The sequence below is a fragment of the Schistocerca nitens genome, chromosome 5 (genome assembly GCF_023898315.1).
Source record: "Schistocerca nitens isolate TAMUIC-IGC-003100 chromosome 5, iqSchNite1.1, whole genome shotgun sequence".
Taxonomy (NCBI): domain Eukaryota; kingdom Metazoa; phylum Arthropoda; class Insecta; order Orthoptera; family Acrididae; genus Schistocerca; species Schistocerca nitens.
In genome coordinates this window covers 540,489,498-540,501,822 of record NC_064618.1, presented here as the reverse complement: position 1 = coordinate 540,501,822, position 12,325 = coordinate 540,489,498, and the positions used below count along the sequence as shown (strand labels likewise).

At 41.0% G+C, this 12,325-nt stretch overlaps 1 protein-coding gene across 1 annotated transcript in view; it reads left to right on the top strand.

Annotated features, from left to right (window-relative positions):
- The window catches only part of LOC126260154 (cadherin-23-like), a 370,016-nt gene that overhangs the window by 113,740 nt on the left and 243,951 nt on the right, over positions 1 to 12,325 (top strand). Inside the window, exons 3-5 of the mRNA XM_049957412.1 lie at positions 10,154 to 10,305; positions 10,596 to 10,814; positions 10,911 to 11,072. Of these exons, the coding sequence (XP_049813369.1) occupies positions 10,154 to 10,305; positions 10,596 to 10,814; positions 10,911 to 11,072 (533 nt within the window). The remainder of the gene's footprint in view (positions 1 to 10,153; positions 10,306 to 10,595; positions 10,815 to 10,910; positions 11,073 to 12,325) is intronic.

Sequence of the window (12,325 nt, the reverse complement as noted above, 5' to 3'; positions counted from 1 at the left end):
ACAAACTTCCAGATAGTATCCCTTATTGACTGTATGACATAAGGCAGAAACTCATAATGCACTATCCCGTTGTAATCGAAGAAAACAGTGGAAAGAAGCTTCACATGTGAATTGGTTCTTCAGGCAAGTTTCATTGGGACAATTGTGCCTAGGTTTCGATGTCATACCTGTGGTTCAAATGGCTCTGAGCACTATGGGACTTAACTTCTTAGGCCATCAGTCCCCTAGAACTTAGAACTACTTAAACCTAACTAACCTAAGGACATCACACACATCCATGCCCGAGGCAGGATTCGAAACTGCGACCGTAGCGGCCGTGCGGTTCCGGGCTGAAGCGCCTAGAACCGGTCGGCCACTTCAGCCGGCGCGTCATACCTGTGTGTCCGTCATACCTGTGTGTCCATGTTTCATCACCTGCTACAACTTCCTTTAGAAGTTGTGGCTCATTGCTGACTTCATTCAGCAGTTCCCGAGGGGTGTCTACGTGGTTCAAATGTGTGTGAAATCTTATGGGACTTAACTGCTAAGGTCATCAGTCCCTAAGCTTACACACTACTTAACCTAAATTATCCTAAGGACAAACACACACACCCATGCCCGAGGGAGGACTCGAACCTCCGCCGGGACCAGCCGCACAGTCCATGACTGCAGCGCCTGAGACCGCTCGGCTAATCCCGCGCGGCAGTGTCTACGTGGTGTCGGTTTTGGCCGAAATCAACAATTTCGGAACAAACTTTGCTGCTACACGTTTCATGCCGAAAATGTAAAAAAAAAAATTGCTTTTCCTGAGCCAAAGAGTATGACGACATCACCAGCAACCTCTTTGATGTTGATTTTCCTGATCCATTTCCCTTACGTCTACCACATTTTCGTCAATAATTGGTGTACTAGGACGTCAAGGGAGTCATCATCTTCAACGTCTTCTTTATCTTCTTTGAAATGAGTTCAAATGGTTCAAATGGCTCTGAGCACTATGGGACTTAACATCTGTGGTCATCAGTCCCCTAGAACTTAGAACTACTTAAACCTAACTAACCTAAGGACATCACACATATCCATGCGCGAGGCAGGATTCGAACCTGCGACCGTAGCAGCCGCGCGGTTCCGGACTGCGCGCCTAGAACCGCTAGACCACCGCGGCCGGCTGAAATGAGTATACCGTTTGTAAACTCTTGTCTTAACAGTAGACTCGCCAAAAGACACAGTCAATATTTCGAAAGCAGTGCTGCACTTTATTACATTTTTCAAGCAAAATTTAATGCAGACTCTTTGAGCCATCTTTTTGGAAGTAAAAATTCACAGAGCAGTTGAAAACACGTATAACCTTTTCGACTGTCAACAATTCTGTTAACTAAATACTGGTCGCACAGTTTTAGTTGGCTCCACTCTGATCGGCAGAAGTCAGGAATGTTTACGATTGTTGCCAACAATAAGTACCGTTGTGAATACTGTGTTTATCCGTGTGCGTTGTTGCGTGTAGTGAGTGATATTATTTTCAAAAATGAGCGTCTTGCTATAAACTTTCGTGTCACTTCTGTGACACATTGATTCATTACAACTGCCTGCTCTGGGAAAAGGAGGCGGGACTAGTCTCAGCAACCAACGTGCGACGAACCGAACACAAGCTCACGTTCCCAGCATCGTCTGCTCAGGGATCAAGTAAAAGTGTGCGATCAGTACTCAGAACAGATAAAAATGCAGTCATACATTAGGAAAGGGTGTACCAACAAGACAAAAAATTCAAAATCGGATGTATAAATCTCACGAAATTAAAAAAAATCGCCGTTACTTTTTGATCACACCTTGTAGTGATGGAATGCATGTGGTGCCATTGGAGCTAACTAATTCACAAATTTTCAATGGAAATTTGTTAGCACCGCGTGATGACCGTAACAAGCACAGTAAGCGTACACTGCAAAAATATTCATCCACACAGCACACATGAACACTTAATATGTTGTACGGAGATAAGTTTATATTCTGGTAGGCAGGTGCACTGACCCTTACAAAAGGTATGAATTTCTGGAGTTTTTAAATTACGTTGTATGTAGATGGTTTGCAGTCTAGAGTCACAGTTTAGGACATCGAGAATTTTCCAAGGTTTTCGTCTCCTAACTTCAGGAGAAGAAAAACAGGAAAATTTTGGTTTTTGTTTATAACCTTTTTCCTCAGCTTTGTGTGACAAAAATCACTTTAACCTTTCTTGTATAGCATCAAATTTCCTACAATCTGCACTGCTTAAAGGTATAAGTATCAAAAAATCTGCAAAACTTAAGGATTCAACATAATAGTTTTAATTTTACAACATTTTTAGAAAGCATAATAGTACATGGTTCTAATGGTCAACTCAACAATACCACCAACTCTATGCTTATTTCCTTTATGGCTGCATATAAATGGCATAAACGCTGTTTTTAGTGGTAGATGTGTTGTTCTATGGTATGGGTGTGGTATATGGAACAAAAAATAACAATGGGTGTGAAGTACACACGATACGTTTTTGCTCATCAGCTGACAGATTACAAAGAACATCTGACATGTTAACAAGCTAAACTCCTACCAAGGTTAGCAATATGATTCTTGCCTCTGGGCAGCGATATAGCTCATAGATGCCCCCATAGATGTTCCTAATGATCAGCGTTTAACCAAGAACTGTCTTCCTCTAGCCCTCCCCACCTTCAATAGGACATTCATTGAATACAGGAATGCAACTATAGGGGAAATCATTTTTTTTCTATGCAACATATACTTTATGAAAAAATTATTTCATGTGATACGATGTTTTACCAGTTAAATGTATACATAGTATCGCCAGAGGAATGGCCAATATTTGGGGATGTGATAGGAATGATCATTCGACCCAAAAATATGTAAGGAACATGGGCTCCAAAATGTGTAACATAAGAGCTATGAACACTTTTTCAGTGGAAGAGATGTGTTTCACAGCAGCGAAGATGAGCAAGTACCCATAACTCTTTAAGATATGCACTTTAGAGCCCATTTTTATTGGTCATATTTTTCCATTTTTGGTCCATACTACCACCTCTCAAAATAAGGAAAGCAAAGAACTTGCAGCAGAAGAAATGTGTTACACAGTATCAAAAATGCTCATAGCAAGGACTGGGACTTCCATCAGCTTTATCATTCCTCTAAAATGTCTACTACTACTACTACTACTACTACTACTACTACGTGATCAGGCCCAGTGGATCACACGCATCTTCAAGTTTCCTCCTCCACTGTATTCTAGCCATTGCTGCTATCCGCCATCTGTTCACATCTATTGACACTTGGTTTAAATCTTCATGGAGTCCATCCCTCCAACACTTCTTGGGTCTACCTGGCGGTCTCTTTCCTGTAGGTGTGAAATCCAGGAGCTTCCGAGGCCATCTGTGATCCTGTATCCGGGCCATGTGGCTGGCCCACTGCATTCGTTAGGCTTTGACAGTTCCTGCTATGTTGGGATGCTGGCACAGTTCCTCAAGCTCTTGGTTGTATCTGATCCTCCATTCCCCTGTATCTGCATCCAGAACTGGACTGAAGATCTTCCGAAGCACTTTTCTCTCAAAAATAAGGAGCTTATGGAAGTCCTGTTTCCGGATACTCCATGTCTCACAGCCATATAGAATAACAGGCTGTTTCAGAGTTTTGTACAGTTGAATCTTGAACTGTCTGAAGAGATATCTGGACCGAAGTAGATAAATTATCTCCTTAACAGCTTCTGTTGCAGTTACCTGCTCTGCTTCTGTTGTAGATGTGGCATTCATTGCCTGTCTTTGGCTGAACCGGAAGATAGCTCCACCTGCACATCCAGTTTTGTTGCAACCTCTAAGAAGCATATCACTGCAGCAATCTAATATGCCACTGCATAAGTTGGTAGGATATATTGTGCCTATGGCACATGTACCAGCTGCATACTGGAGTGCTCACTTTAGTCTCTCAGCGTCTTCTGTTGGTGGCAAGTCAAGAGTTTGAGGCAGAAAGCTGACATTGTAAACCAGGTCAGATCTTGTTCCAAGTGTCTGATACACCAGTACTCTAACTGTTTGTTGATAGAAAAAGTTGCACTTTCTTTGTGCATGTAATGTATCTGGTTCCTTTAAAATTGGTGTTGAGACAGGTTTGCACTCTTGAAAACTAAAATGCTCTGGAATCTTCTTTGCATAGTCTTGCTGACTTAACTTGATTACACATCATCATCAAAGTGTTTTATCTCAAGTCTGAGAAAATATGATGCTGGTTTCACAGTGATCTTGAATCTAGCGTTCAGCTCATCAACAAACTTTCTGGCATCCTGTTGATCACTGGCCATAACTAAACCATCCCATACATTAAGAGCGACTAAGTTTTTTTTGTCGCCTCCTTTTCTGGTATGTAAGCAAGGACCTGCATCACTTGAACAGAAATCTGCTTACAAAAGAAATGCTCCAAAACATTACTTCAACATCTTGGGGCTTGCTTAAGTCCATACAAACTTCAGCTTAATTTGCAGACTCTGTGTTATCATTGTAGCTTTCTAAAAAACATCTTCTAGTTCTCTGTACACGAATGCTGTATAAGTATCAGACTCTATGAGATGCGTCTTCTCAGTTTCAGTAATTATTAACATTCAACAAATTGTGCTCAGCTTAGTTACTGACAGAAGTTTTCACTGTAATCTACACCATAGCACTGACAAAATCACTTGATGACAGTATTTTGCAATACTTATCTCAGGATTAGTCTTTACATGGAACACTCATATAGTACAGCTCTTGCTCATTGTAGTAGAGAAGTCAGTTCCCATGTCTGATTCTCTTGTAGTGACTTCATTTCATTTTTCACAGCTTGCTTCCAGTGAATAACTTGTATATTATTTACATCTTCTTTGTATGAGCCTGGTTCTGTATTTGTTTCATTAGTCATCTCTTCAGTCTGGTTCTGCGTTTGTTTCATTAATTTTCTCTTCAGTGAGCCTTACATAATCATTTAACCATGAAAGTTTCATTAATGTTGAATGATTTCACAGCTATCAATGAGACTGGATGAAAAGCTCCTCTTCTCTGGCATTGGCACTGTCCTCTTCAGTCTCTGATTTTTCAGACTCCTCTTTGCTGAAATTTGCTTCATCATCTTCTTGAGCTGCATACTTTTCCTGATTACCTTGCTCAACATCTTGCGAAGTTAATTCGACTTGTTCTTCACAACTTGCACACTTCTTGTACCTGCTGAATATGACTTTGCTTTCTTCTTTCACCCAAATTCTGTAATGCTCATTTTCATCGTAGCCCATGAGATAGTACTTGATAGCTTTCTTATCCATTTTTTTGTTTTCTTTAAACTGGGATGTGAGCATATCATGCAGAGCTTATTACACGTAAATGTTTTATTCTCAGCTTCTTACCTAACAACAACTCAAAAGGACGGATTCCTTCCACAGATGATTTTTTAGTTCAATTTAGAATGTACGCTGATGCTCTTACCAAGCCATCCACATGACTGCTGAGAAATTAGCTTTTTTTATTTGTAACAATACTAGAGAAAGAAAGTGGCTACCCACCATATAGCAGAGATGCTGAGCCGCGATAGGCACAATAAAAAGATTGACACAATCATAGCTTTCGGCCATTAAGGCCTTTGTCAGAGTATAGCGACAAAGGCAAACTGCACTGGGTTAGGGTCGAAGAAAAGCCGTCAGGCAAAAATCAAACAATGGAAAGTCCAGGATGGAACGTAACAATACAAGAGAAGGAAAGTTGCTACTCACCATATAGCCGAGATGCTGAGCCGCAATAGGCACAATAAAAAGATTCACACAATCATAGCTTTCGGCCATTAAGGTGGCTCATCATCTCCGCTATATGATGAGTAGCAACTTTCCTCCTCTCGTATTGTTACATTCCATCCTAGATTTTCCATTGTTTGTTTTTTTTATTTGAGTACTTGAAGGTGTTAGCTTTTCAACTATAGTTTGCGTCTCATGCTAACTTCCAACATTTTGCTGTGATGTGTAGAGTGCTTCACCCTCTGAGTAACACCTTCTGCGTGCATATGACCTTAACTTCCTTACTGTCAAATTCTCCACCATTGTCACTTAACAGCTCTTTGACTGTATGAGTAGAACACAACCATGTAATGTGAATTTTATCCATAGTGGATGATGTTGGACTCTGTGACTGTTCCTTTATAGGGTGTAGAAAAATTTCCGCTACCAGTCACAATAAAAGATTTTTATTTGTCACACGATCAGTTTCGAGCTTGTGCCCATCCTTATTTATACAGCGATCTCCAGCAATATAAACATGTACATGAATGTATAAACTGCTGAGGATGGTCACAAGCCTGAAACCGGTCGTGTGACAAATAAAAATCTTTTATTGTGACTGGTAGCGGAAATTTTCTACACCCTACAACCATTTATCTCTTCTTCAGAAAAGTTTTGTTACAAGTCCACAGACATCAGCTGACATCAGGTCAATTGACTTGGTTGACTTCTCTCCCTCCCTCCCTCCCCCTCACCTCTCTCTCTCTCTCTCTCTCTCTCTCTCTCTCTCTCTCTCTCTCCGTGTCTCTCTCTCTCCGTCTCTCTCTCTCTCCGTCTCTCTCTCTCTCTCTCTCCATCTCTCTCTCTCTCTCTCTCTCTCCATCTCTCTCTCTAACCAGCCGGCCGAAGTGGCCGTGCGGTTAAAGGCGCTGCAGTCTGGAACCGCAAGACCGCTACGGTCGCAGGTTTGAATCCTGCCTCGGGCATGGATGTTTGTGATGTCCTTAGGTTAGTTAGGTTTAACTAGTTCTAAGTTCTAGGGGACTAATGACCTCAGCAGTTGAGTCCCATAGTGCTCAGAGCCATTTGAACAATTTTTTCTCTCTAACCAAATGGTGAGTGATGTGCTTTGTTGTGAATAGTTGGCTCACAAAATGCCTTTTCAGAGGGAACACTTATGCCTAATTCCCTTTCTAACATTCCTTTGACATGTTGTTTATCTTGATATGCCCATCTGTCATGGTACAGCTGCACTAATGAATTCTCTCCAATGGTATTTACTAAATTAATTTCTTTGGAGAAAGTGGATTGAATGTCTGCCTTGTACTAAGTTCCAAAGGGGCTCCAGTGGTTATCTTGTAGGGTATGATGGAGATGAGCATTGCAGAATTTGGGTGAAAGAATAAAACAAATTCATTTGCAGCAGAGATGTGATCTTCTATGCAAGACCTGCGGGTTTTGAATGAAAAGTTAAGTTACCATTGCAGGATGTTGAGCTGCTCAAGGAGGAGGTAAACCAAACTGCAACGAAGAACAGTCTGAAGAATCACAGACTGAAGAGGACAGTGCTTACCACAGAAAAGGAAGTCTTACCCAGGCTCATCAATAGCTGTGAAATTGCTCAACATTAATGGAACCTTCATAGTAATCCAGCAAGTATCTTATTTCTTTTTCCAAGATGCCCAATCCATTTCTCCAGCTAGTTGTTTAATATTCTTTGACACATCCATTTCCACATAACTTTGTCTCAGAATTACATGTGTCGCCTAAAAGTTACTTACTAAGTACAAACCTTTTAACCTCAAATTCAGCTGTTTATGTTTCTAACCTCAGCTGGCTGTACTCTACTGAAACCTCAGTTGATGACACTTTAACCTCAAACTCTGGCTACTGTATTTGCTGATGGGTATAAAATTTCTCATTTTGATGCTTACTTGCACTAATAAGGTTCAGAGGAAGGTTATAAACAATGGTTCTCACTCTAAGCTTGTGTTGCCATATTTCAAGTAACCTTTTGTCACAGTTTCAAGTCGTTCCATCATTTAAGATACTTAAACAAAATTGGACCCATAAACTGTTACATTTAATTATATTTTATTGAAATATGTAACTGCTGCACTGAAGATTTCATTTATTCCACATTGTACTAAAGCACACTTTGATAAGCAGCACAGTTACATTGCTTGTCTTTTCCAAGATCCTACAGCAGATGTGCTGCCAGCCTTATTTGATACTTAATTAAATCAAACATACCATAACGTGCAGTCATTCCAGTCGTCAACACGGAAATAAAGTTCTTTTTCTTGATGTCATTGGATACAAATTTTATGCTGACCACTCTGCAACAAAGGCAGACATATGTAGAAGGTATCCACCATCAGTTATTGTACATTTGCTCATTCTCAGGTCCACTTCTTGCACTAGAGTGAACACTGTATACATGCTCACTGTCGTCAGCGAAGAGACTTATTGGAAAGAGTGTGATATCAAATTTGCAGAATTCTCTCAGGTCATCATCAGTTTGCTTAGCAATGCAAACTTTGTGAAAGAGAGTAGAGGCTGTGCCTTTTTTTGTCTCAGATTTTGAGAGCACATGAAATTGAGGCTTGTTTCCCGTTTGAACTTCACATCCCCAAAGTTTCCTCCCAGCGTTTTCTTCATGCAGCTGATGCCATTTTCTCAAGCTAAATAACAGTTCACTCCTTTGAGATTAACTGTACTTGTGCCAAGCGATGCTGGCTTGTAAGACCCAAGGAATGTTCTCGTATAGAGAATCATGTGTTCGACTTCTCAGTATTAAGATTACCAGATGCTCTGGAAGGCATCATATCTGCATGCTATTTATATGTTCTTCAGTGTACCTCAGTGAAAATTTCTGTTTACTCTCAATATTGTGAAGAGAAAATTTGCTACCTTACTGTACAGGGGACATGCTGTCGCAGATAGGCACAACAAAAAGACTGTCACAAATATAGCTTTTGGCCAGTAAGGCCTTCGTCAGAAGTAGACAACAAACACACACATACACACTCACACAAACACATCTCACAGACACAACTGCAGTCTCAGGCTTCTGAGACTGCGAGCAGCAGCACCAGTGCATGATGGGAGTGGTGACTTGGTGGGGCTAAAGAGGAGGCTGGGCTGGGGAGGGGGAGGGCTGTAGGGCTGTAGGGTAGGGGTGGCTGACTGTGACATGCTGTAGGAGAGCACGCAGGGAGGAGGTGGAAAGAGGGTAGGGCAGCTATGTGCAGTTGGGAGGTTAGATGGATGGCAGCAGAGAGGTGGGAAGGGGGGATAGCTGAAAAGGAGAGAAGTAAAAAGACTGAGCGCAATGGAGGAATGGGTCTGTGTAATTCTGTTCCCATACCAGTGCTACACAGCCCTCATTCCTCCATAGCACTCAGTCTTTTTACTTCTCTCCTTTTCCACTATGCTCCCCACCTCTCTGCTGCTCTCCGCCTAACCTCCCGACTGCACATAGCTTTCCACCTCATCCCTGCATGCTCACCAACAGCACTTCACTGTCCGCCACCCCTATCATATGTCCCTCCCCTTCCCCGCCCCAGCGTCCTCCTTATCCCCACCCAGTCGCACTCCCATCATGCAACTGTGCTGCTGCTCGCAGTGTGGTCGCAGTTGCCTGAGACTGCAGTCGTGTGTGTGAGTTGTGTTTGTATGAGTGTATATGTGTGAGTTTGTCATCTATTTTCGATGAAGGCCTTACTGCCCAGAAGCTATATTTGTGACAGTCTCTTTGTTGTGCCTATCTGTGACTCAGCATGTCCACTATATGGTGTGTAGCAACTTTCCTTGTCTAATAGTGTTACATTCCACCCTGGATTAAAGTTCTAATACTAAATAAAAAATGCACTTCTTGCAATTTTTTTGATAATTTGAGCAACCTGCCATTTCATTGAAGCTCTGTATTTTGGTAAGTATGTCTTGCAAAAATAGAGGAAATTTAACACTATTTGAGAAAATGATTTTTGTTGGTAGCTGAGGAAAAAAAGATTATATACAAAAAACTGAAAAAGTACCAAAGTTTCATGATTTTGTGGTTCCCTCCAGTTAAGATAGTGTTATATACACTGAAAACTTGGATTCTACACTACAGACTATCTACATTCAACTCATTAGAAGTTCAGGAAAATTTGACCTTTCACTCTGAGTAGTTGTTGATACTGTAAGGGATATTACCCCATTCTTCCACTGTGTCCCATGTACACCAATGAAAATGAGTTACAATGTTCAGATCTGAACTAATGACTAGAGACCCATTTTTGGATAGTACCAGTAGCTAATAACAGTGAGAATGTGAAACGATATATTCTGTTTCAGTCTGTAAGAAGCTTTCTTCAAACTGTTTTTACTTCATGTGCCTGAAAAAGAACTATTGTATGTTGATAGGTAGCCTACTATATAGACTGCGGGGTGTCGACACAGATGGAGACTCCCTTACTTTTGGTGTACGTGAACAACCGGACAGCGACATTCTCAGGATAGAGAATTTTGCTGGTAACCAGGCCAGTATCTACCTCAGGAAGCCCCTTGACAGGGAGGTTTGTAGTCATCAAACACAGATGTTTGTTGTATCCTATTCCTTTGGTTTATCTGTTTATTTATTATTGGCTTCTAGACTATGTATTTGTGTGAATGCATTTATCTGTTATCTGGCTGTATGTAATGAATTCAGCATTAGAAGCAGAAACTCACACAGTAGTTGTCATGACACCATTATTTCACTCTTCGTCATGAATTAAACACTGCTCATGATTTGCTAAGTCATAGGAATCATATTCTGTAAACTGAAAGTAAAAGTGAATTCAAGTGAAATTTTTGTGTCACACAGGAGAAAGAGGAGTACACTCTTGTCCTTACTTTGACTGATGGCCACTTGGGTGATGGGAACTATGTCACTCAAAGTTTATTCATTTTGGTTGAAGATATCAATGACAATGAACCAGTTTTTAAACCATATCAACCAACCATCAGTATTGAAGAAAACAGTCCACCTGGAATTATTACAACTGTTGAAGCTACAGATCAGGATGAAGGATCATATGGGCAGGTGAAGTAAACAATTTGTTACTGAGTAATATGTGATTAAAAATTTAAAAAATTGTGTTGGTTTATACCTAACTAATTTAGCTATCATTTTTTGCAGGTTGTCTACCATTTGCAAGAAACTGATGGTGATAATGATGTATTTTCTATCTCTACTGTCAATGGGAAAGGTGTCATCAGACTTTCAGGACATTTAGATTATGAAAGGAAATTTTTGTATCAACTTAGAGTGCTAGCAACAGACCGAGCAAATAACGAGAAGGTTAGTTTAACTTTCAAGCAATGTAAAGTCCAGGTTGGAATGTCAGCAATTATGGAATGGATAGATTGCTATTCGCTGTTAAGGTGACATATTGAGTTGCAGACAGGCAAAATGAAAAGATTTTTACACATAAAGCTTTTGGCCAAAGCCTTCATCAGAAAAAAGAAACATACATGCATTCACACAAGCAAAAACATGTCACACGCTCATGAATGTCATCTCTCACTGCTCAGGCCAGACAGAAACTGGAACACGTCAAACAGGGGCAACAATCCATAGTGGAGCAGTAAGGGGAAAGGACAGCAGGGTGTAGGTGTCAGAGAGAAAATAGTGCTGCCTGGCAGAGCAAGTGGGGTCTAGAGCTGGAAGACAGGGCAACCTGGTGCAGCATCAGGAAACTGTGGGAGAGGGAGGGAAGGGATAAAAGGAAGCAAAAAGAAGATGAACAGAGAAGAGGGAAATATCAGTGGATGCATTGGCAGAGAACAATGTACAGTGAAGGTGGGGATATGATTTGGGAGCAGGTGATAGGACAGAGAGGACAGGAACTGTTGGGTGGAGGGTGTGGGGATAGTAGGTTAATGTAGAAACCCAACAGTTTCTGTCCCCTCTGTCCTATCACCTCCTCCCAAATCATGTCCCCACCCTCATTGTGTACTGCTCTCTGTCAATGCACCCACCAATCGTTTCCCCTTCTCTATTCCTCTCCTTTCAACTCCTGATTTGCCTTCCCTTTCCTCCCTCCCCCACAGCCTCCAGACACTGCACCAGGTAGATAGTGATCATGTGTGTGTGAGGTGCCCTTGCTTATGTGAATTTGTATATGTTTCTCTTTTCTCATAAAGGCTTTGGCCAAAAGTTTAATGTGTAACAGTCTTTTCATTGTGCCTGTCTGCAGCTCAGCATGTTATCTATACTGTGAGTAACAATCTATCTTTTCCATAATTGGTAGTTTAACTACAATCAGTTTTTATCGGTGTAGTTTTCTCATTGTACTTTCACATGACTTTTCTCAAAGATTTTGTTAACAGTTGGTCAAATACATACCAAGCCTGCTTCATACCTTATCTACCAGTAGCAGTTATTCTTCACCATGAATCAGTATACTTACACCTATATGGTGAGTAGCAACTTTCCTTCTCTCGTATTGTTACTTACACAACTGGTATTTATGTAGTGGAGCAGAGTGTGATCTTCTGAATCTATCACTTTTTATTTCAGTTTCCAGTGAAATTCCAACGAATTATATATTG